The 23844-nt window shown below is 60.4% G+C and overlaps 2 protein-coding genes across 16 annotated transcripts; both read right to left on the reverse strand.

Moving 5' to 3' along the window:
- Positions 1-723: 723 nt before the first annotated feature.
- Positions 724-7654, reverse strand: CIRBP (cold inducible RNA binding protein). 11 transcript variants are annotated; one of them, XM_019657346.1, is made up of 8 exons: positions 5482-6182; positions 4311-4491; positions 4111-4217; positions 3852-3990; positions 3674-3755; positions 1783-3562; positions 1029-1161; positions 724-880 (listed from the first exon to the last, which is right to left on the reverse strand). In XM_019657346.1, exons 2-6 carry the CDS (start codon positions 4465-4467, stop codon positions 3430-3432), a joined length of 618 nt encoding a protein of 205 aa, XP_019512891.1. In that variant the 5' UTR covers positions 4468-4491; positions 5482-6182; the 3' UTR covers positions 724-880; positions 1029-1161; positions 1783-3429. The 11 variants fall into 11 exon arrangements, with proteins under 11 accessions (XP_019512891.1, XP_019512897.1, XP_019512900.1 ...); XM_019657352.1 differs by having other exon boundaries at positions 3492-3562; positions 5482-6177; XM_019657355.1 differs by having other exon boundaries at positions 1029-3119; positions 3492-3562; positions 4311-4419; positions 5482-6172.
- A 6872-nt stretch (positions 7655-14526) lies between these two features.
- MIDN (midnolin) lies at positions 14527-23813 on the reverse strand. 5 transcript variants are annotated; one of them, XM_019657313.1, is made up of 9 exons: positions 23691-23813; positions 21848-22489; positions 20716-20803; positions 20457-20519; positions 18367-18495; positions 17968-18282; positions 17635-17782; positions 17261-17521; positions 14527-16530 (listed from the first exon to the last, which is right to left on the reverse strand). In XM_019657313.1, the coding sequence occupies exons 2-9, from the start codon at positions 22078-22080 to the stop codon at positions 16250-16252; spliced, it is 1518 nt and encodes a 505-aa protein (XP_019512858.1). In that variant the 5' UTR covers positions 22081-22489; positions 23691-23813; the 3' UTR covers positions 14527-16249. The 5 variants fall into 5 exon arrangements, with proteins under 5 accessions (XP_019512858.1, XP_019512857.1, XP_019512859.1 ...); XM_019657312.1 differs by lacking the exon at positions 23691-23813 and adding an exon at positions 23031-23119; XM_019657314.1 differs by lacking the exon at positions 23691-23813 and adding an exon at positions 22577-22665 and having other exon boundaries at positions 17635-17779.
- Between the last annotated feature and the right edge of the window lie 31 nt (positions 23814-23844).

The raw sequence follows: 23844 nt of genomic DNA on the forward strand, positions 1-23844 counted from the left end.
GGAACGAAGCCAAGGCCATACCATGCTCAGCAGTGACTTCGGGGTCTCCCTCCCACCTAGGGCCTTGGAAACTCTTTTGCTGTTCTGGCCCCGCCATGCCTGCCCTGGGGAAGCCTGAGGACCTAGTCCTCAGCACGGCTGTGCTCTCTAGGGGGCCATGCTGCAGACTCGACCCTCCCAGAGAGAAGGCCCATCTACCCTAGCATGGGAATCCTGCCGAGGGCAGGGGACCAAGCCTGTGAAATAAGACCCGTGGAAGGGCACCTGGGCTCTCCTGACCTCACACATTGACCCAACTTTGGCCATCCTCCCCAGCATACTGGGACTTGAGCTGATAGGCCGAAGGCCCAGGGCCTCTCTGCACCTCAAGACCAGAGCAGGAGGCAACCAAATCAAAAAGTAATTTCGGCCCCGCGGGTAGCACATACGAAGGCACCCAGGGGCACTGCCAAAACCTCTGCCAGTGCCCTGGGAGACAAGTGCCCATCTCAGATGAGGGGACCCCAGGACCACTTACACCTCTCAGGCTCAATGTGCCCCCAGACCCCAAGAAAACAATGAAGTGACTGGCTGGTCTGTCTAGTTTGGGTTCTTATCGTGCCCTGAACCAAGACCAAAAGAGGCTTTCTCTAGGGGACTCCTCCCGCACCCCCATTCCTTGCCAGGTGGCCTCCACCTGAGGCTCAGACCCACCCTCAGCCGCACCCCAAACCAGACTCAAGATTTCTGGATGGATACACAGCCCTTTATTCAACTCTTGATTTCCATGTCCTGTCACACTGTTGCGGATGAGGACTGGCCTTGTGCAAGGTGCCACATACCCGTTTTCTCCTGGAGCAAGTTGAAGACCCTCACCCCAAGTTCATCAGTGAAGTACCTGCTAAAAAAATAAGGAAGTGGGGGAGGAGAGCTGGCTCCAGCAGGATGCACACACAGAAAGCTGACCCTCAGTGGGATAGGAAACCAGAGAGGAAAACCCACCAGAAGGGCCAAAGGACCTCCCATCACCCATGTGGAAAAGCACTTACAGGTGATGGGCTGCAAGGGCAGGGGGCTGCACTTCTGGCTCCTACTCAGAGGTGAAGTCCCTCTTGGGACAGTGACCCCAGGTCATTGTTGTTCTTGGGCCACCCTTCCAAGTTGCACTGGCTTCCCTTCAACCTGCCAAAGCAAAGGAGCATTACACACGGGTCCTGGATGTGCTCGCAGCTGCCCCTCCCCACCTCCCCTGAAACCATCCACAGCTCCTAAAAGGGTCTCAAGCTAGTCATCGGGGCCATCCCGGCAGAGGCCCCGTCAAGGGCCAGTGTGCCCAAGGTGGGCCTGCGCCTTTCAGATGGGCCAGGCCACACTCCATTCCTAAGCAGAGCCAGCTACCCACTTGGGATGGTGCTGCTTAGAGAACAGTGTTGGCTCTGGGGAAAAACTCAGGTGGCAACAGACATCAGAGAGCTACAGTTAGGAGCATGACTTAAGGAGGTCTGGAAAAGGCTGTAAATTGATGAACAAAAAACCCAAAAGACAGGATAGGATGTTCGGTGGTCTTCAATCCCGCTTACGGATCGAACCTATTCACGAGGCCCGACTACCTGGACTGCTTGCCTGGCCGCAGGCAGGGAAGGACAAACGGCCAGGGTCTGACTTTAGTTCTAGCTTGATTTAAAAAAAAAAAAAAAAATGGAAAAGCAAAAACCAGTCAAAGGCACATTCCCCGGGTACATAGCTTTACTTTCAAACAAGCTCTCAACAAGAGGGGATGTGGACACGAGCAGAAGGAGTTACCTCGGATTACAGGGCTATCTCCACATATGAGCTAGCCAAGGGGCAGCTTGCGTCTCGGAGGGTTCTGTTGGGCGCACAACACTTCTGTCCTCCGAGGGCTGCAGCTTCCATAGGCTAGCGGAGAACGCTCAGAACTTGTGAAGCAACCGCAGAGCTAGCTAACGAGCGGTCAGTCTGCGGTCGCCCAGGGACACTACCTGCTGTCCGCTCTGGGACCTGCTTCTAGACTAAGGCAGTCAAGTCAGCGTCAAGTGCCCACATGTCCACCGTCCCTGCTGAGCTGCCCACCCTGTCGAGCCCTCTGGCTGCCACTGCCAGAAGCCTCCAAGGGCTGCCCTGTAGTCTGACCGGCCCACTCCCGTCACCCACCTGCTCACCTAACTGGGACCAGTGGCAGTCGGCTGTTACTACAAGGGGCCCGCCAGCGTCAATTTACTCTGCCTTCCTGGTCTAGCTCTCCACGGGCCTCAGGCAGGACTTGCAGACCTGCTTCTCAAGCTGCCCTTTCTGCTGAGGTCTGAGTGCCACGAACTCGTGGCAGGAGTGCGTTGTGCAATGAAAGGGAAATTGTCAGAGAAAGGTTCGTTTCAGACGGTCTTTTAATCGGCTTCGTGAAGCCAAAGAAAACTGCGTACAAGAATTCCTTAACCACTTCAAATACATCAAAGGGATATGTATGTCTTCCAGTAAAAAAGGACAATATAAATAAACATTTCCAAGAACCTCTTAGGGACGTCTGCAAGGCTACTGTGGGTCATACACAGCACAGATGGGCCACACAGGCCAGACCCAGGGCAGCTGGGCACCTCTGCCGCCACCCCGGGGCGGGTCCTACCATGCTACACTCAGAAATGGTACATGGAGTTGGAAAAAAGCCACAGCTTGCTCAGCTTCCGACAAAGTGGACTCAGAGTCCAATCTCAAAGAGAACTGAATCGGGGCCCCATCTTCCTTCGGCAGACCCCATTAGAAAGGGAAATAAAAAAGGCAACACAACCAAAAACAAAAAACCCACACAACCCCAATGATTTCTAAAAAACTCATGGCTCATGGTAAAGAGAAAAAAGTAAAATCTGAAGTGCTTTTCAAAACGTTTTTAAAACCCTTAAAAACGGACAGCGCTTCCTTAAAAAGAAAAGTCTAGTAATGAGGCCATCTGGGGGTCAGAAGCAGTCAGGCTGTGTTTGACAAGATCAGAACTGGTAAGACTACAAAAGTGGGTACAAGGAGGTGTGTTCACTACACATTAACGATTCAGCGAAGCTCCCAAAATCTTTAAATATACAGCCATTGGAAGGACGGTCTTGAGCAGGAAGGATTTTACTCGTTGTGTGTAGCTGAGAACAAGAAGCAGGTACAGTGTAAAGGCACTGAAGCACGCGACAAGAGGCAGCATTCCACTCCCGGGTCCAGACCTGGAGGGCTCGGCCCTGTGGCCTCAGGAGGAACCAACCCCCCCCACAGCCGAGAGCGGCAGGCCAGGTGGGCGGCCGCACATGCATGTAAGCTGCCTGCTCGGCGGGCCCCTTGTCTCCCTTTCCTTTTTAGTCAGTCTGGCTTAGCTTTGGTTTTGCAGTAGAAATGGCTGTTGGCACCAAGACCTGAGATGGCAGTCTCGTCCCTTATGGGCAAGCACAGCGACAAGGTCTAAGTGTTGTTCACAGAGTGCTCGCTGAGCTCCCACCGCAGGCCCTTGGAGTGTGACTTACCATAACTGTCATAGCTGTCTCTGTAGGACCCGCCCGAGCTCCGGTCACCATAGCCGCCACCCTGACTCCGGCTGTAGGAAGGACACACATGGGTGCTTGAGCTATCTCAGTCTACTCACACCAACCTCCTGCCAGCGACCAGACAGAAGCCAGCCATGCACTGCACAGGACCACACCCTCACCTGCTGTAGTAGTCTCTGGAGCCCCCATAGCCCCCACTTCTGGATTCGAACCGGCTCCCCCCATAGCCTCGGTCCCCTCCTCCTACAGAAAGGGACAGGAAGGACAAATGAGTGGCAGCTCCTGCCACAGTGCTACACCATATCCCCAAGAGCCTCAGGTCCTAAGTGTGGCACTCACCTCTGGAGAACCCACGGCCCCGGCCTCGGCTCCCACGGAAGAAGCCCCGGCCCCCAGCAGAGCCACCTCGGTACCCACGGGATCGGTTGTCAGACGACTTGCCAGCCTGGTCAACTCGGATCTGTCGCCCATCCACAGACTGTGAAGACCAAGAAGTAGGCTAGTCAGCCTCTTTGCTCCCCCACCGTCAGGGAAGTGAGGCTCCCGCTCTCCAAGTCTGAACCCTGTGCACCCCTAGAGCACCTGCCCCTCACCTTACCTTCCCATTCATGGCCATCATGGCATCCTTGGCATCATCAATATTCTCAAAGGTGACAAACCCAAAGCCCCGTGACCGCTGGGTCTCCCTGTCTTTCACGACCACCACTGCAGGTTACGGGCGGAGACAGAGATCTGCAGTTAGCACCCAAATTCCCCATGAGCAGCCCCACTCAGTTCCCAGCCCAGCACCTGCCTCACCTTCAGAAATCTGTCCATATTTCGAGAAGACCTGCTCCAGCGACTGCTCATTGGTGTCAAAACTCAGCCCTCCAACAAAAAGTTTGCCTTCATCTGACGCCATGGTGGCCTGTGGCAAACTGTTGAAATCCTCACTGAGATCCTCCAGGGGCTTCATCGCTCACCCCTCCCTCCTATTTTACTTTATACAAATAACATATGCTCGTTGGGGACACAATGAAAATTTATCGTCCTGTCATTTAATCATCCCAACCCCCACCCAGAACTTAATTCAGAGAAACTAATTTCCTCACCACCCTGAGTCCCTTTTCAATGCTCAGCAACCTGAGGGCAGGGCACACCCTGGTTCTGTTTCTGCACACTTCTCAGTGCAGCCCTGGCTGTGGACCCAGGTGATGTTTAGTGCTGGGCCCTGAAGGCAAGTATCTACCTCCTTCCTAATCGACTGAGTGCACCTCGTTCTCCCCTTCGCAAACGGGGGCCTAGCTCCAAACATGACCATGGGGGTGTGAGGTGGCAAAGTGCTTGGTCCACTATAGGGTGCCTGTGGGGGTAGCCGGAGACTAGGTCTCCTCCGTAAGGAACTGGGGAGGGGTCCCGACACGAGGGGCTCCACATGAGGCCGATGCTTAGACCGATCCTTGTGGAATAGAGCAACCTCTGCCAAAAGGCTCCGGAAGCACAGTCTTGTAACCGCACAACTCGGAACCAAACTTGAGGTGTCGGGCTGTTGGCTGGGACACGGGCACTGCATTCCCCTTGTACAACTCCAAAGGGAAACCTGGGAAGCGGGAGGCCCAGTCGGGCCCCGCCACGTGGCCCCGCCCAGTCCCGCCCAAGCCGCGCGCATGCGCCCTCCGCGCTGCCTGCGCCACTCCATCCGGGCACTCGACACTCCCGCCATTTCGCGGGCAGCCTCGAGCTCGCGGCCGCCATTTTGCGGTAGCGCACCGTTCTCGGCGAGCCTAGGCAATCGAGGGGACGCCCCCTCCAACCGCGGCTTTGCCCGGTCTCCCGCTGCCCCTCGCCGCCGGCGGGTCAGACTCCACCCCGGGCCCACCCCGGCACCACCCCCGCCCAGGGGCGTGCCGCCGCCGCCCCGCCTCGGCCGGCCGGCCGCAAGCCGCCCGCCGCCCTGGGCCCGTGGAGCCGGTGCCGCCAGGGCCCTCACCACTGAGTCGGGAAGGTCCCTGATGCAGGCGGGAAGACGGCACAGCACAACGATCAGAACCTCCTAACGCGCGAGTGAGGGAGGCAGTGGGCGCCCGGCTTTATGTACGTCGCCGCCAAGCTCCGCCCCCAGAGCCCGCCCCCAGCGCCGCGCTGGCCAACCCTAGGCTCCAGAGACCGCGGCCATGCTTCATATTCATGAGCTAGGGGCCGGGCTTGTCTCGGCCCCGCCCCATTCCGCGGTCTGGCACCGGGCGCCGTGATTGGTGGTGGTGCGCACCGTCCGCAGTCCCCCGCCCAGGAGCGGGGGGCGGGCCGACGCGCTGCTAGGCGGAGCTGACCCACTTTCGCTTGACCGACCCCAGACCTGCGGCCGGGAACAAAGGGGTCTCCAGCCCCTGTTGCCAAGGACCTCAGCCTCCCGTGTGGGTCGAACCCTGACCTCCAGCAATCGCAGATACGGCCTCACCCAAGTTCCCACTGCCACCGAGCCCCAGCTCTCAGACACCCCAATTTCATCTGAACTCCGGCGCCAGTCCTAATATACTTGCCGACATAGCCAACACCCCAGCACTCCCAGGACCCCCAAAACAACCGAATACACCACTTCACGCAATCAGCCGCAGAGCCTACCCAAACCCCAACACTGAGACAAACCCATTTATGTGGACTCCAATACTCATCACGATCCCAGTTCTTCCTCCTTCCCAACCTCACCCAACTCAGTTTGCCTACAAACCCCAACCTGTCCCCACACCTAACTCCCATCCAAACCTGACTTCACCTTGCTCACACCCCAACACTCACCTGGCCAAACACTTTTGCGCATCCCAACTCTAGACTGCAGACTGACCCCAACCTGGCCTCCCAAGCCCAACACTGCTCCCAGCAGTCCCCACTGAACCCATACATTCAGCTCAGCCCCGCCTTCCCCTCCACTAGGCGCTTCAGCCAGCACCCCTGCCCCAGCACACCCAGAACCCACTCAGTACTCATGGGGGAGTCGGTCCCATTCTGCTCCTCCCCCTGCGTCGTTTTTCTGTCTTTTAAAGGCGTTCAAAGACCTCTGCTATCAGAACCAGCTTTGCAGTGATCCTCAACATCAAGGCTGTGCCTGGGGAGCCCCAAGGCCATTTTATGGGAGCCCCTCTTGTGGCCAACACTTGCCCCCCTGCTCAGGCCTCTGCTCATGCTGCCTCCTCTGGCCCTGGATCTTTCCATGGGGTGGAAGAAGCTAGTACAGACCCCTGCCTGCCAAAGACCCAAGCTCCAGCCTTGCTCTAGAAAGTCTTCAGTGGGCAGACACTCTGCAGAAAAGTCAGGTTTGGGAACAGAGCCCCCTCCACCCGCAACTTTGCTGCCCACCCCAGAGAAGTTCCAGCCCCACTATAAAACCCCTCAGGTGGGTCTAGCTGACGCAGTAGGGACCTGGGTCTGCATGCTGTCTCTGGTGACCAAGTCGCTGAGACCTCCCCTCCCAGGAAACAGATCATGACTCATCGCTGCCCCCTCTGTACCTCACCCTGCCACGCCAAAGCCCCTCCATACAACTCCCAGTCAGCAGCAGCTGGCTGCTGCATCAGCCACTCACGCAAGTTGGTTATTAAAATAAAGACATCAGCACTCAGCTCCCCCTTCCTTTGGTAGCCAGACTATGGCGGGGCCTACGGCCCGGCTCCCCAGCTGAGGTGCAATTCCTGCCCACTCTTTCTGATCTGTTCTCCCAGCAGTCAGGTCAGCGGCTCCTTGCCCCAGCCCAGGCCAGAGGGTCCCTGCAATCAACGCGCCCCAGATCACCCTCTGCCCCCACCCCGCCCTTCCCCCACCGTTCTGTGGTTCCAAGTCCGCCTTCTCCTCCTGGTTTTGTGAAGTGCGCTGTTCATTCATTCACTTCGTCAGTACTCAGTAATTAAGCGTTTACTACGATCCCGTTGCTGGGTACGGGCTCCATATGTACCCACCACTGCTCTGGGTTCCCATCGTTGTGTAGATATCTCGCCAGGTGCGTCTGCACTGGGCACTGCGTGGGAACTGTGTACTTGGGTCACAAGTGTGTAACCTGTCTCCTTACCTGTTTCTGTGATTGCCTGCGTCTGCGTGTCCCTGTGACTCGGCGGGTATCCAGAGCTGTGTGTCCCCGTGGGGGGCTCTCAGGGGACTGGGACCACCTTTATCTTTGCCGCAGCCGCTGCGCCACGTTCTACGCGCGGACACGAGGGGGCGCTGCGGCCTCGCTGTCTTCCTGGCCCGGGGCTCCGGGGCCCACCAGGTGATCGATATAGAGATCAGCCGCGTGTCCCAGCGTGGGAGAGAGTCCTAGTCTTGCCTCGCTCCTCAACCTGAGCGCCGGAGGGGGGTTTGGCGGGGGAGTAGGGTGCTCAAAATAGCTGCGGACAGAGGCCAGGCTGCTATTCGCAGCCGGAACGTGCGGTGCTCACCGCCTGCCAAGCGGGAGAGGATTAGGCCAAGAGGACCCCATAGGTGCAATCACAAATCGCCTCTCCCAAGGGGGGGAGGGGCCCGCCAAGGTAGGGGCGCCCGCCTCCTGCGCTCCCATAACGATACCTTAGCCTTCTCCACGGCCGCATCGCCATGGAGATGAGGTGTGGACGCCTCGCTCCCGCAGCGCCCTCCGCACAGGGCGGGGCCTGCCGGTCGCTGGGCCCTCCGCGGATCCAGTCTAATGACTGAGTTCGAAGTGGTAATAAGGGTCTGGGCCTGAGATGGACGTGGTGAGGATGAAAGTCATAGTGTGTGTGGCCTGCTGAGTGGCGCCTTGGGTAAGAGATAGCTTGGGATGCCAGCTCTGAGCAACAGGGCCGTGGTTCGGATCCCACATTAAGGCCAGTGATGCTGCGCCCTCTACAACTAAGATGGTGAACAACAGCTTGACCTGGAGCTGGGCTGCTGTGAGTCGCCAGTCATAGGAAGCCGCAGTGAGGCTGTAATGGGCTGCCATAAAGCTACCGTGAATGGCTGGCAGCCAGTGTGAGCTGCCAAGAACCGCCGTGAGTGGCGGTCCAGTGGCTGACAACTGATCTGCCTCACCAGGGAAGAACGCAGTGATAATACCAACATGGGCCAGTGAGGTGACATTCTCAACTAGACCGAAGAACAAAAGGACAGCAACTTGTCTGTTCCCCTCCCCCAATTCCCCAATAAAATCTTAAAAAAAGAAAAAAAAATCGCACGTGGGGGTAAGACCCCCTCAGGGCCAGGTAATTACCGCACCCCTCTTGGCCTGTCCGGCAGAGACCGGGACTGTGCACCTGGCGGCAGCCAAGCTGGGGCACCTGGCCCAAATCCACAGGGCCCAGAGCCAGGGTGGAGGAAGCAGACTGGATGTGTGCATGTGTTGGCAGGTGTAGTGCAGATCTGTGCCTGTGGGCAAGGGGATTGTGGGTACAGAGACAGAGAAACAAGAATTTCTGGGGACACATGCTTGTGTGGACACTAAAGTGGGGCTGTGTGCATGCACACAATGGTATGGAAGTGTGTGCACGGAACTCATGTGTGTGCAACATGGCGTGGGGGTATGTGTGTGCATGAGCACACGTGGGAACATGGTACTGAATGTGAAAGAACACAGGGGTTTTGTGCGCTGATCCCAAAGCGTGTGCATATGGGGTTTGGACATGGGAGCAATTCGGGACAGGGCTGGGTGTGCATGATTGGGATGGGCCAAGACTCACAAAGCTTGTGTGTCCATGGCTGGTGGTATGACTCATGCCCCTGGGATAGGCACACAAGCTATATGTCAGCAGTGGTCAGGCCTCCTGGGCAGAGGAGAGCTACAGGAGGCCAGAGCCAGGAGAAGGAAGAGTTAAACTGCGACCTCTCTCTCCAGTTCCAACTGCAGGCGGTGGGGGCTTTCAAGGTTCTAGCAGGCCCCAGCGGGGCTGCCAACTATAAACACAGGAGATTCAGCTGCCCTGAGACTCAGCTTCCCTCCGGTTCCCAGGAGCGGGTCTCCACATGGAGAAGGGTGCTCAGGGCAGTGGGGCACCTGGCAGTGCTGCCTGACTCAAGGCCCAGGAATGTGGAGACTGACTCTTTCACCTGCCAGGGCCCCCATCCCAGGAGTGCAAAGGCCAGCCAGCAGTGCATGGGCCATGTTGGTGAGCTGGTGATCCCAGTCCCCACCAACTGTGTGCATATGCAGTATGCTGCAGAGTGGGTCCAGGGGTACACAGGGAGACACAGATGTCCCCACCTGTGCATGGGCAGGCAGCCTGTGGGAGCCTCTCGGGTTTGCTCTTTCCATATATCATAGACATGGATGGTAGCTCCTCCTACTGAGGGAAACTGAGGTACAGATGAGTTGGCAAATGTAGTGCCAGGCAAGCACACACCAAGATCATGTATTCACACATACTACATGTATCAGGAGTAGCTGGCCCCCACCCATGCCTTGTCCACTCACCTGATCTTGACTCCACACACAGGACATCAGCCACACAGGCTCCCTGGAGGCACAAGAGGGGGCAGAAGGACCATTGCCTGGGGCTTGTGGCATCTCCATGGCAACACTGGAGTGGCACAAATGGAGAGTGCCCCCCTCCCCTGGCAGGTGCAGGGACTCAGAGAAGAGCTGTGGGGCTAGCAGCCCACACACATCCACACCACGCTTCCCCCAAGGCAAGCAGGCAGACACACGTACCCAGGGAGCTCCCGGTTTTCTGATTTTCTGTTCCTTCTTGGTGTCACAGGACAGAAAGTTGTCTTATGGTCACTCCCACACTTCTTCAGGTCCCCAACAGCGATGAAATGAGTGAGGGTGCACTCCCCCTGCACCAGTCCCCACTGGGATCCTCGGTTCAGGTGGGCCTGTGTGGGCGCATCTGTGACTGAGCACTAGGTTTGTCTGGGGGAGGGTGCTGCCTTGGGTAAGCAAGTCTGAGGATCTGAGGGCAAATGGCCCAGTTGGCCAGGTGTGACTTTCAGTTCTGCGGCTTTCTTAAGAGAGGTCTTGACCCAGGCTGAGTGTGGGGGTGTGGTTCAATTTGAGGGTCACACAGTTGACTGAGGTTGTGGCGGTATGGATTGGGGTCGGTTTGGGGTATTGTGTATAGGGGTCACTGTGTTACAGAGCCTGTAACTCAGTGGACTGTGGAGGGCGGTGCTGCGCATGAGTTGTCCTGCAGGAAGGTGGGTTAGTCTGTGGGGAGCTTAAGGGGCCCTGTGTGGGAGTCTGGGGTGGTGTTGCTCCTCTAGGAGGCCTGTGGGAGCGCCTTGGGGGGTGCAGTGTGTGCAGGGCACCTAGTTCAGCCTTGCCTGCGGGGGACAGCCTTCCCCGCCCCCCCCAGGGGCTGGCCCCACCTACATTCCAGAGAGGTTAGGGGTGCCCTCTCCAACCTGTGACCCCGGCCCGAGCCCACTCCCTCTGTCCTGGACATCCAAAGCAACAGCAGCTGACTCCAGGGAGGGGCAGCAAGGCGGAGGTGGGAGCTGGAATGTGTGCCAGGGGTGAGTGGGGGGGGCCAGATAGGGGGCAGAAGTGGGGGAGGGGCCGGTGGGACAGAGATCAGATGAAAATAGAGGGAGACTCAGACAGGAACAGAGACTGAGGAAGACAAAAAGAAAGGGAAACGGAAGATGGAGATGAAGACAGAGGAAGTGGACAGAGGATAGGCAGAGAAGGGGAGAACATGGCAGACACTGAGGCAGCTGGCCAAGGACACAAGCCCAGGGGAGCAGGGCCCCAGGTGACAGTGGTCCCGCCCCCCACCCACGAGCTGGGCTGCTCACCTGTCCCGAGTGACACCAGAAGCAGCCGATCCTGTGCCCTCCCAGGGCTGGGTGGCAGTGGGTGGGGCTGAAGTCAAGATTAGGGGGTTGAGCCCCAACGCCCTCAACTTGATAATTCCCATTCCCAGGGTGCCTGGAGAGGAGGGCGGGCTCCCGCCAAGTCCAGTGGAGATGGCTGTGCCTGGGGCACTCATTCAGTACTCAGGGGGTGCTGCTGGCCTCGGTGGTGCATCTCTCACTCCCATCTCCCCAGATGACTGGGCAAGGGGCCTGGCTCCTCTCTGCTGTCCTCCTCAAGCGACCCCTGCTGCCTTTGGCATTTCAAAACCTTGCAGCCAGCCCCAGTAACTTATTTGGCCACCCCCAGAGGACTCTGGCCTCAAGCAGAAAGCCGTGACCCCAGTGACCTGCCCACCCACAGTGGCCTCATCACCCCAACAGCACGGTTCACTTATGAACCACCACCTGGACTCAAGGCTCTACGTCCTCGATACTACGCCTGTCCACACCTCCAGCCATGACCCTGGTTTCAGTCTTGAGCTCTCAGCCTTGGATCAAGGGTTTGGCTCACATCCTCCCCAGCTGACAAAGCCCACCCTGTTTACGCTGACTGGTGCCTTCTCTGAGTGAATTCTGGTCACAGCCCAATCTGAGTCACAGCCAGGCAGCGACATGCAATTCCTGCTCCCGAATCTCTCCCTCTTGGGTTTTCGGCAATCCCTGCTCCCGGCCCAGAGATTGGGCAGGTGTCAGGCGCTCATAGGGGCATCTCCCTCTAATCTGCAGCCCCCTTGCCAACCACCTTTACACAAAGTTCCACCTGTCACTCCTCAGGCTTCACCTCTAAGCCCAGGCCCAGCGTCCAGCCACCTCCTAGATGTTCTGGTCTCTGCTCGCTCAAATGCACCTCCTCCCTGGTTCCCATCTCATTCCCTAAACCATAGACTTGGAGAATCACCCTTTCGGGTCCTTGGCCTTTCGTTTTTTGGTCCTCCAACCTGATTTCCCGGCTGCCCCCCCCCCCATGCACCTGCTTTCAAATCTCCGGGCCTTTGCACACGCCGTGGCCCCTACTTGGCGCACCCATTCCCTCTTTCTCTATTTGAAAAACTCCTATTCCTCTGGTAAAGCCTCAAAGTGGCCTCCTACCGCTTGGTTCCCGGCGTTTCCCCAGCGTGGGGGCTGCAGTGCTCACCCAACAAGGGTTGCGCACACAGGGTCATGGGGGAGGGGACAAGCAATGTGTGGGCGTGGAAGGAGGGGAGCACGAGAACAGGCCGGTGCAGGGGGCGGTGTCCACATGCTGCGCCCCCGAGTACACCCCCTCTTCCATTCAGGCGTAGCCGCCGCAGTCAAACTTACGGCCGGAGGGAGAGGGCCGAACGCCTCCGCGCCGCACTTGCGTACTCAGCTAGGCCATGCCGCAGTCCCGCCTCCGGGCGGCAACCCCGCGCTGCTATTGGTGCGTGCAGAGGTGCCAACAGGCGGCCACTAATGAGGCGTCCCCGAAGGTGGGCGGGGTCTGCGCCTCCTGACGCGCGGACGGGGGCAAGCAGGGAGCCCTCCCCGCGGTAACGTCAGGCCCGTTTTGCGGCACGTTGCCCTGGAAACCGTATTTCCATCCCTGTGGGTTTCTGGGGGGCCTCCTCCTCCCATTCAGGTTTTTCCTCTTGCGGGGAGGAGGCGGTGCATGGCCGGCCCCGCCCCTTGCGATCCCGGCAACCCTTGGTCTCTCTGGGCCTCAGTTTACCTTTCCGTGCCTCCCATTCCCGCATGGTCTGGGCTAACGCCCCTCCGGCCGCTGCACCCTGTCTCAACCGTGCACCCCTACCCTCACAGGTGTGTGCGCTGCGGCCAGCAGCCCCCTACGTAGGGCTGTCCCTCTCCTTGGATCTCCGCGCAGGGCCGTGACCCTCGCAAACCTGGGCTGTGCGCCAGGCAGCGCCCTGAAGGGTGGATTCCCGGCAGCGGCAGCAGGGCAGGTGGCCCCCGCCCTGCAGTGTGCAGACACAGCCCTGTGATTCAGCGCGTTCCTCAGTCGGCACACTCCTTCCGCATCCCCCACCCAGCTCTGTGGCGGTCGGTCACCTGGGTCACAGCCCTAGGCCCTCACCCCCGGGCCCGGCTGCGTGGGCGGGGGTTCCACCTGAGTTATCCCACCCACGCTTCCACCACCCGCGGGGACATCTGCACCACTGACACTGTCTGGAGGGATCAGCATGACCTGGGCATCCTACCTTCCTGCCGTGGGCGAGCGTGCGATAATTTAGGGGTGACTGGGCGTTGGGAGGAGCCCAAGGGCCTCCACAAGATCCTCCCAGAACACTCCTGGGAGGGGCCTGTTTCCCTTCCCCCTGGGGTCCCTGCAGCTGGGGTTGGGCGATCAGAAATCGGCCTGGGGTGGTGGTCACCAATTTCACAATCACCCCCAATCCTCTGGGGTATATGATGCCTCTCTCTGGGCCTCGGTTTTCTCATCAAATGGGAGTTGTACTTTTCTTAGAGGTCAGTATTTAAGTGAGGAAATCCATGTAAATAACTAAATATTACCAAGTGGATGAAGGTGGGACCCCAGAGAGGACTGGGCCCCTAACCCAGCCCTCCGGTGGCTCAGGGGGGCAGGGTGGGAAATGCAGACTGAGGAAGTTCCCAGGTGGAGCAGGGGTAGCTAGGAGAGGGGTGTTCCTGGGTAGGGCACCACCTGGGGCAAAGGCCTGGAGGATCAGTGCATGCTGGTCAAGGCTGGGGTGCGCTGGAATGCAAGGCCGGGGTGAGGCTTGAGGGACAAGAGTTGACCCAGGGCCAGATCAAGCCTGGAGGACTTGAACACTAGCCCCAGCCACCCTCCTGGGATCACTGAGTTGCTATTGGAGAAGACTGGGGCCTCTGGAAGCCCAGCATCAGGAAATGGGCCCTGATGGAAACCTGGGAGGGGAGTCTGGTCAGGGGCCCACCAGAGATGGGAGCACAGTGAGGAAGCCCCATACAGCAAGCAGGCAGCTGGTGCCTACAACCTGCAGGACTTCTGGCCTTGGGGTACTGGGAAGTGGCCTGCCCCTCCCTCCCCTGCTGGGGCAGCTTCCTGCCCACCCACAAGCCAGGGAGGGGGCCTGGGATCTGTTCCAGGAAGTACCTCACCCCTCTTTACACTGGGACCCAACTTATACCCCAAGGTGGTGGGAGACCCCAGTATCCCACCCTAGGCCCCTCCTCTAAAAGACCCCTCCCACACCACTCACAGGCCTGTAAGACCACGTTTCAGACCAGAACCTGCCATGGGTGCAGGCGGGACATTCACTCGTGTTTCATTTTCTGTTTATTACTTGAAATCACGGTGTTTTCTTTTCCAATTTTATTTTCATACAGGAAACTCAAGCAAGGTGCTGGGACACCTCACAACCCGACCCCACCCCCAGGGCAGATAATGCTTTCTTGCGGGGGACCCTGGAGAGGGCAGTGGGGTGGGAGGGGCCGATTCCTGCCTGGGGCCTCCACCATCAGACCGGCAGAGGCATAGACATTATTTAAAAATCGTTAAAAAAAACAAAAGAGAACACATTTAAATAGGTATATCCAAGACAGTTGTTCAAAAACAAACCCGCCCCTTTTTTCTTTTTTGGAAAATGAAAACAAATCCTGGAATCCCTAACCCTGACCCCTCCCTGCCCACCCCCCCCACACAAAAAATTTTACAGAGCTACAGTTAACAATGATGTTCACATCTAATGAGAGGTGAGGACCTGGGGTTCACCTACAAGTAGAACAAAGGGAGGGGGACAGGCAGAAAGTAGGGTGTAGAGCAGGACAGACAGGTGGGGCCCAATTGAGACAGGTGTGTGGGGAAGGCCCAAACATCTCCAATTATCCATAAAAAAAAAAAAAAAAACAAGTGAATGAAAAACTCCACCCCCATTGAAATGGCCCCAATTGGGGAATGGGTGGCCGTGTCTCTGTCTGCTGTGGGGGCTAAAGACCCCTGGGGTATGGGCATGAATGGGGAGGTTCCAAATTAGACCAGCAGCGAACCTCCCCACCCAGGGGTTAATGCTACACAGCGTTGCCCCTACTAGGGGATTCACAGCTCAGCACCCCCTCCCCTCCTGGCTGCTGGAGGGCCCCCCAGACAGCCCACAGGCCCAGATCCCTCAGGTTGGACCTGAAAGGAGGGCTGGGGGCATTTCCCCCAGCCCCCAGCCATTTCTCTCCTGATTTTTCAAGAGATTCCCAACCACTACTGGCTCAGTCAGAAAATTAAGTCTATAAATACCCCAAGCTCAGAAAAAATAAAAGGGGTGGGGTGGGACGGTGGTGTTGGAGGAAATCACACAGTGCGTGGCCTGCGAAGGCTGACATCAGGTCTGTTCCTCTCCCTCCCTTTCCTTTCCTGGTAGGAAAGGGTCCCACACCCCTACCTGGACCCCAAGGCAGGCTCTGGCCAGCCTGTCCCCTGAAACAGCTTTTCTTTTCCAGGAAAACGGAAAACCAAGAAAATAGTACAGACATAGAAGAGAAACAGCCGCTTGTCGGTGCTTGTCGGTGCCCCTGCGGTGTTTAGAGCCCTGTGGGCTCTGCTGGCTGGAGGGCCGCCTGAGTTTGCAGTGAGGGTTCTCTTGGCGGCCCCCTCCCATCTGTAAAGTGCATGTGAGGCATCTCCATTGTGATTTAAACCTGAAGAGGGTGGGGGAGCCAGCGGAAGGAGTGGGGGCGGCTTCCTCATCTCTGCTCTGAACCATCTGGAAAGACTGCTACATATTTGGAGCTTGGGAAGGTGGGCGGAGAAGGACCTGGTGTGGAGGGCGGGGTGACAGAGGAAGAGGTGGGGAGGTGAGAAGGCAGGAACACAACGCAAGGCCACGGAGTTTGGAAAACCATGGTGAGAAATGAAATTTTAAAAAACCCCAGACTCTGGACAGGGAGGGAGGGAGGGAGGGGCCTCCTGTGGCGCCCACCGCCTGCCTTCCTGCCCACCTGCGCTGGGCAACACTCTCAGCCATCCTGGGCCAGGGCAAAAGACATGGTTCCTAGGCCACCACAAACTCTGACTTGATGTCTGGGTTGACTTCTGGCTTCCAGACGGAGTCCTCGAAGTCAAGGCCCAAGCCGGCGGCCTCGCTGGGGCTACCGCCGCCACCACCGCCGCCGCCACCGTCGCTGCGACCCACCTTGCGGCTGGGTGGCCAGTGGTAGGGGCCTCGGGCATCGCGTCGGGCCTTCCTACGGAGCCGTTTCTGCTGAAGCAACAGCTGCAGGCGTTCCACCTTGCAGCGGGTGGCGCGGTTTTCCGTCTGCCGCAGCCGGTCCCCTGCAAAAGAGACAGTGACCATGAACCCCCTGGAATAGGCCGGATCCCCCAAACATGAGGACCCCAAGCAAATGCCCCCGAGCGATAGCCACAGTGAGGGAGCCATCAAGTGTCCACCGAATGAATGTCCAGTGAACCCCTGGGAGCTGTGGGTTTATTAAAACCTTTTTCTGTATCCACTATGCCAGCTAAATGAGCATGCAAGAGCAGGGCCACATCCAAGGCAGGCACTCAGGACAGCGCCACTGCATGAACTGAATTAACTGCAGCTTGAGCCCTTCTGGCTACTTTAGTGACTGAAGAGAGGCACTCAGGCGTGGGCCTCAGTTTCTGCTTTATGGCCTGGGCTGGGGGGCCCTGCCAGATAGAGCAGCATCACTGTTCCTCGTGACTCCGGATTTATGGGAATAACCAGGTTGGGGGTGTACAGGGAGCTGTCCAGAGGGAGGGGAAGCTGGGCCCCCTCCTCAGCCCTGCTCAGCCATTCAAAGGCCCCACCTGCCATCTTGGGAAAGTACCCAAAGGGGGAGAGAAGGAAGTGAAGATGGACCCCTCTCAGAGAGCACAAGGACACTTTGTGCCCCCAACACACACGCTCGCTTCTCTCCAGGCTCTCCCAGAGCAGGGCCAGCAGCAGCTGGTGGCCCCCTCCCCCCCATCCTGTAGTGGGTCAGCTGCTCTGAGCTGCACACAGAGGGACCTTGAGTGGTGAGGATGGGTGGATACTCACCAGGGGGCTTGACCATGCGGGCCTGGCTCAGGGAGGCAGAGGCTGAGGCCACCAGCTTCTCACAGGAGGTAGTTTTAGGGGTGAGGTCTGGGGCAGGTGAGGCAGGTGTGCACTGGGCATGGCAGCGCAGCTGGGTCAGGGATGGAGGCATGCCCTGGTAGTGCCGCGTGGCGCTCAGGAGGTCATTGAGGATCTGCAGGATGGTGCCAATGTCACGCCGCGGTCGTCCGCTGCTGTCCTGGCAGTTGGGGTGCAGCGTGCCTGCAGGGGGCAGGGGGTGTTGGTGAGTGCCCAGGGTGGGATGGTGTGTCCCACCCTGGTGTGTGTGCAAGTGACCACTGCTGAGACACACATGGATACCATATGACACCTACCAGAGAAGGTCCCTGAGAAGACCCCTGGGGCGTGGTTCACAAAGCTTTCGATAACGGCGCCCGGTTTGCGGGAGCGGGAGGTGGGGCTGCCCCCAGGGGTGGACGTGGGGCTGGCCCCAGCACTGGCAGAGGAGGAACAGTCCATCTGCTGATGGGGAAGGGAGATACATGAGCTCAGGGTTCAAGTTCAGAGTCCAGGGATCACCCACCAGCCCAGGGTACAGGGATGGCCCTTGATACAAAGGATGCAGTGGGTGCTCCAAGTCCCTGCCACACCCATGTTTAAAGACAGCTGGCCCTTGGGCTCCCAGGATAAGCCCTCCCCAGACTCACCTCAGTGCATGTGCTGGGGGCTGAGTGGGATCGGAAAGAGCCGGCTGTGACAGGTGAGGGGGATGCAGGGGCAGGGCTATTGGGCACTGGGGGGACACGGGCAGCACTGGACACTGGCCGGCAGGGAGAGGACACGGGGGTGGTCATGCTGGGGTCCCCGCGGGCAGCAGCTGCTGCAGCGGCTGCAGCAGCCAACACATGGCGGTGCTGTAGCGGGGCGTGCTGGGCAGCGAGCTGAAGCTGGACGAACATCATGTGGTCACCCACTCGAAGAGCCAGTGTCAGTGGTGAGCGGCCAGACAAGAAGTCACTGACCTGCAGAGAGCAGCCTGTCAGCTTCAGGGCCCCAGCCCTCAGCGCCCCCAGCCCGACCCAGCCCAGCCCCCCATGCTGTGTGACCTGGGGCCTCTCGCCGCCCCTCTCTGGGCTCTGGGGTCCCTGTCGGTGCCACGGACGCTTAAATAAAATGAATCGGTATTTCCGGAAGCCGCCTCCGTCAGGCCGGCCCGGCCCGGGTGCCGCTGGGGGCTGTGGGGGACAGAGGCAGGTCAGACGGGGGGCCTGGCCCTCCCTGGCCAGCTTGGTTCTTTCAAGGGGAAACTGAGGCCAGAGGGGGCGGGGCCCAGCCGGCAGTCACTGCCCTCCAATAACCCTCACTTTGCACCTTTGTGCCCACCCTCTCAGGCCTTCAGATCCTCTCTGCCTGTAAATATGGCAGAGGCACCTATCTCAGGCCCCCTCCTAGCTAAGCCACTGGGCAAGCGGGCAGTGAGTGGGTGGAATTCCTGGACAAATTCTTCTTCCTAACCTTTGCTTTCTCAAGATAAATATTTATCTGTTCTGGGTGGGGCGGAGCCTGAGGAGACGCACTGCTATGGGAGGGGGGCCCTGGCCGATTCTCTGGGGCCTAGGTCTCCAGGGGCCTGAACACAGCCCACACAAACATGAACCCTCCAATTTGTCCCCCTGCACAGCGGGTGTGGGGTGCATCTGACCCCTGTGTGCACTGGGGCCTGGCCAGTGCAGAGCCAGAATTGGGGGGGGGGGGGTTGGGGTTGCGGAGGTTTCTGAGAAGTGACACAGGCCTGGATGACTCAGAACCACCACCTCCCAGTTCTCTGCTAACAGTGGCTGGCGTAGTAACCTCTGCTTGGGGGCTTCAGGGAGGAGGTGAGGGAGGCAGGCAATGTGCAGCCCCCAACCCCCAGCTCCAGAAATGCCCCTTGCAGGAAGGGCCCAGGGTGGCTCCCAAGAGCCAGCTAGAGTGTCCCCCCCCACTCCCACAACTTCCTCCCTGGGGAGGGCCAACGGGCAGGCATGACGCGGTACCAGGCAAGGAGCAGCCGGGAGCCCAGTTGCTTCGCCCAGCGCCCCCATCTCCCTCCTGACGCAGGAACCCAGAGGCGGATGTGAACCAAACACACCCCAGCCCCCCTGCCAACCGCAGCCCCCCCCCCACCCCACCAAGGAACTCAGTTCACATCTGCCCCAGGAAATCAGGAGCCCTGACCTGGATTCAATTTTCCTTCCACCCCACCACCCCTCCAGATAGCAGACCACCCAGCTCCTGCCACCCCCTCGCCCCCTCCTCCGCACTAAGCACTAGCTGGCTGGTGAGGGCAGGATGCTACACGTCGGGGAGGGGGTGAGGGCCTCGGGCAGGAGGAAGGGAAGCGGCTAAGCAGGTTTCCTGTGGCCAGCCCAGCCCAGCCAGGGAGGCCAGGAACCTGCCCACCCCCTTGCTGGGGCGGGGAGCAGCCTGCTTCCCCCACCCTGGCAGCAGGCGGATAGCTAAGGCCTGTGTCACTCTCCTGGGAGGAGGGTTACGCCGCCAGAAAAATGAGGAAAGGAGAAGGGGAGAAAAGAAAACAACAAACCCTGCAACAAAACCGAGAACCCTGGTGTGGGCCAGCCCCGGCCTCCCTCTCACCTCTCTCCTTGCCTGTTACTAAATATTTTCCTAACATCCTGTCTCTGAGGAGTGCTGGCCCTGGGGCTGGGTGCCCCCGCCCTCCTCCCCCTTTTGGGGCCAAGAACAAAGGCCAGAAAGAGAAGGGGAGGGGTAACTCCCCACCCTCACTATGGGATCATGGAAGGAGTTTCACCCAGGCCAGCCCCTCCCTCAAGCAGAAATTTTAAAGAGATCCCCCTGGGGAAACTTCAGTGACCCTGGAGAGGGTTGCTCAGGGATAGAGTGGGAGCGTGGGCCAAGGTCACCCCGTAGGCAGGCGTGTGAAAGCTCGACCCCCTCCCCTAGGGCGGCCACCATGGGAGAGAAGGCCCTCAAGGTCAGGTGGTGACTGCTGGGAGGAGGAGGAAGAGGAAGCTGGGTGACCAGGCCAAGCTGGCACGCAGGCAGGGCGGCGCGTCCTGTCCCCTCCCCTCCCCTCCCCACAGGCCTCCTGGGAGCACAAACAACCCCAGGCTCCCCAGAGGAGACTGGCACTAGGCCAGCTACCCCCCTGGGCTATGAGCAGCACGGGTCTCACCTGGGTCTCTGTCAAGCTCTCCAGGGCCTGCATCACAGACTGTTCTGGCCTTGAGGCCTGAGACTACAAAGAGAGGGAGGAGAGGAGACCCTGAGTGTGTGTTCCCAGCAGAGAGCCTGGGCACAAGGGCTGGAAAGGCCCTGCTAGCTGGGGTGGGCTGCCCTGGAGGGCGAGGGAGGCACAGGGGTGTGTGATGGGGACTGTGCTGGCATGAAAAGGAGCTGCCTGCCCATGTTGGCACAATGCCCCAGCCATTTACCATGAGGCCCGCCTCCACGGTGGGCACGAGAGTCAGCTTGCTGCCATCCCCCACGCCGAACTCCTGCAGCTTCCCCGAACTGAGCCGGCTGGGGGGGGAGGGGGAGGAAGGAAGAAGGTGAGGCTACAGAGACAAGGCAAGGACGCGGAAGCGGAGGCCGTGGGGGAGGGCGGTGCTCTGTGATGGCTGGGGAAACAGGAGTCCTTCCACCCCCACCTCTTTGGTCCCCCGATTCAGGGCCCTGGAGTGGGTGTGGGGTCACCGTCTGGCCCTGGGAACCCCATGCTGACGGTTCAGACCCCTTCTCATGAAACCCCAGCTCTATACTGGGGCAGCCCCTTTGAACCTCAGCAAGGCACTTTTTCATCACCCGGGACTCAGCGTGCCATTCTCCCAGCCACCCCAGGGCCAACTCTGCCTATCATTCACGAATTCCAGCCCAGAGCTCCTCTTTGTGGGACTACAGGGCTTACTTAGTCTTTAGGGGCTTTGCCTGGCCGGGCTTCCCCTCCTCCCTCCCACCCTGGCGCAGGCCGCCGCCGCCGCTGCTCAGACAAAGGAGACCCTCCCCCTCCTGCCCCTCCCCCAATGAGGCCCCTCCGCTGGGGATGGACACAGCGCGTCCCCGGAGGCCCGCAGGAGGAGGGCTCCCGGCCTGGAGGCGATTTAAATACCAGGGGGAGGGGGAGACTGCGGGGATCGCTCGGTGGCGAGAACAAAGGGGGGCAGAGAGAAGCAAGTGGGAGACACAGCCAGACGCAGAGAGGGCAGCTAAGCAGATGCGGAAGCCGGCGAGGACGCAAGCAGAGGCAGCGGCCGCGCCCCCCACCCCCGCGCTGCCTCGGGACTCCTGCCTTTCTGCGAGAGGGGTCGCCTAAGCCCCGCCGGGGGCGCCCTCGCCGCCGCCTTTGTGCAGCGACCCCGGGAGGGGGTGGGGGAAGGGGCCGAGGCAAGCAAGGCCGAGCAGAGGGCGCCCGAGAGCGCGCGGCGCGCCCCCGCCCCCCGTCTGGCCGCCCGCTTCCTTCCCGGAGCGGCGCGCTCTTTGTTCCCGCCCGGGGGCCAGAGCCCGAGGGGGGCGGCGTGCCCGGGGGTGGGGTAGGGCTCCAGAGTCTGGACGGCGCGCGGTACCTACGTGTCCTTGTGGAGCAGCGCCAGGCGCTCCTTGGGCACTTTGAGGCGCTGGGACAGCCGCTTGCGCAGCCCTTCCACCGTCTCGTCTGGGGGCACCGACAGCTCGTAGCGGGTGCCCGTCGTGCTGTGAATGGCCAGGCTCATGGGCGCCGCCTCGGCCGCGGGGCCCAGTTCGCAGGCACCACCGGGGGCCCCGCGCCGGCAGCTCCGGGCACCGCCGGGCTGCGGCTCCATCCCCGGCCCGCGCTGGGGGGCTGGGGTTCGCGAGGCGCCACCAATCCTCGCCGCGCCTCCGGGCAGGGCGGGTGCTCCCCGAACCGGGGTCTTCGGGGCTCCTGGGGGCGGAGGACAGTGCGCGTCCCCTTCGAGAGGTCCCAGAAACAGATGAAGAGTCAGAAATAAAAAATCCGGGGGCTCTCCGGCGTCGCGTCGGCTCGTCGGGGCGCCTTCCGGGGGTGGAGAATAGCACTCACGGCTCCTTTCAAGGGCGGGGGGCGGCGACCGAGACGCGGCAGTTCCGGGGGAGGGTCCCGGAGGAAGGGGCGCCCCTGGCCGGCAGCGCTCGGTGCTGTCTGCCTCTCAGGCCGCGCTTCCCGGCGCGTCCCCTTCCCTTAGTAACAGCCGCCGCCGCCGCTCCGAGAATCTGGGGGTGAAAGTAACAAGAAAAAAAAGTTATAATGTATCAACGTTCCAAGGGCGGGGCCGCCGCCCCCTCCCATTCACTACTTACTCCGCCGGCCCCGCGCCGGCCAATCGTCGCGCGCCGAACGCCCAGCAGGCCGCAAGCATTGGCCAATGGGAACTGCCGCGGCGCTGCCCCACGTGGCCGCCGGGCCCGCCCCTCGCCCCGCCCCCGGCCCGGTGGCCAAAGGAAGCGCGGCGGGGGCGGGGCTGGCGCCGCCGAGGCCGGCCCCCGCGTCCCCACCCGCGCCAGGAGCCATTCATAAGGCCCGGAACCCGCAACAAAAGGCTTGTGGCCAGGGCGGGTGCGGGACCTGGCCCCGGGCGGCGTGGCGTGGGGGCGGAGCATTATCCCCACGTCGTGAGGGACAGGAAGCCGCAAGGCCTTCCACCCGCGCTAGCCCGGGAAGCCACCGCGAGCGGAAGCGAGAAGCAATCTCCGCGCCTCGTGGCCCGACCCCGGCTTGGCTGCTTGGGAGGGTCGGCCTAGCGAGAGCCCCTACCCTGGGGATTGATGATCCAGCGAGAGGTGGAGCTGTGGAGGAGGCCTGCAACCCGGTGACGTGGCCGGTGCCGGGAGGGCCCCTCCCGCGCCGGTGCCACCTCACGTCCCACACCCGTCCCGCGGGCCGGGCCCGCTTCCCGAGTCGCACCCTCCCGAACCGTGACGTGACGCGGTGTCCCTGGCTGCGCCCGCGCGCGCCGCCCGGCTCAGGGCTGCGGTGAGTCAGCAGCGCCGGCGCGCCCTCTGCCGGCCACACCCGGAAGCGCTGCCCGAAGTCTCGGGAAGGGGCGCCGAGGCTGCCCAGGGCAGGAACGAGGACGATCGACTGCGGGCCCGTGGGGAGAACCTCGCTAAGAGTGTGAAGCCTCTAAATCAGGAGACTGATGCCGTATAGCTGGGAAAACAGGCTGGAACGGCAACTAGTTCAAGGTCACTCCAGGGAGGGGGAGTGCCCGGGGGGCGGGGCGAAGGCTGAGGTCCCGTCAGGGGGGGGGTTCTGGCTGCGCCTCGCCCCTCCCATTCCACGCCCCGCGGAGGTTCCCCAGAGCTGTATACACCCGAACCCTGCCTGCCTCAAGAACAAAGAAAAATGAGACACCCTTAATAGCGTAGAGTAGGGAACCTTTCCTTGGCCCGCGATGTCCCGCCCACAACTCACCGGGCGCGCCACACCGAGGTCCCAACAGTCGAGTGTACCCACGTTCTGCACGAGTGCGCGGTGGCGGGGTAGATCTGGGGCAAAACGAGCGGCCCCGAGCCTTTATCCGCACCGCCTTCCCTGGGGTGGGGTTTGGGCGGGCAGGGGGAGGGGG

Source organism: Hipposideros armiger, unplaced genomic scaffold (assembly GCF_001890085.2).
Source record: "Hipposideros armiger isolate ML-2016 unplaced genomic scaffold, ASM189008v1 scaffold_275, whole genome shotgun sequence".
Taxonomy (NCBI): domain Eukaryota; kingdom Metazoa; phylum Chordata; class Mammalia; order Chiroptera; family Hipposideridae; genus Hipposideros; species Hipposideros armiger.

What these genes read in the sequence shown, in the direction of transcription:
- MIDN (XM_019657313.1), bottom strand. Translation starts at nt 22,080, where the DNA reads ATGGAGCCGCAGCCCGGCGGTGCCCGGAGCTGCCGGCGCGGGGCCCCC. An exon ending in CCGTGGAGGCGGGCCTCATG is followed by an intron (nt 20,520 to 20,715) that starts GTAAATGGCTGG and finishes CTCTCTTTGTAG; the next exon opens with TCTCAGGCCTCAAGGCCAGA. An exon ending in AGAGCTTGACAGAGACCCAG is followed by an intron (nt 18,496 to 20,456) that starts GTGAGACCCGTG and finishes TGTCCCCCACAG; the next exon opens with CCCCCAGCGGCACCCGGGCC.
- CIRBP (XM_019657347.1), bottom strand. Translation starts at nt 4,467, where the DNA reads ATGAAGCCCCTGGAGGATCTCAGTGAGGATTTCAACAGTTTGCCACAG. An exon ending in GGGCCGTGGGTTCTCCAGAG is followed by an intron (nt 3,756 to 3,851) that starts GTGAGTGCCACA and finishes CCCTTTCTGTAG; the next exon opens with GAGGAGGGGACCGAGGCTAT. An exon ending in TCCAGAGACTACTACAGCAG is followed by an intron (nt 3,563 to 3,673) that starts GTGAGGGTGTGG and finishes TCCTTCCTACAG; the next exon opens with CCGGAGTCAGGGTGGCGGCT.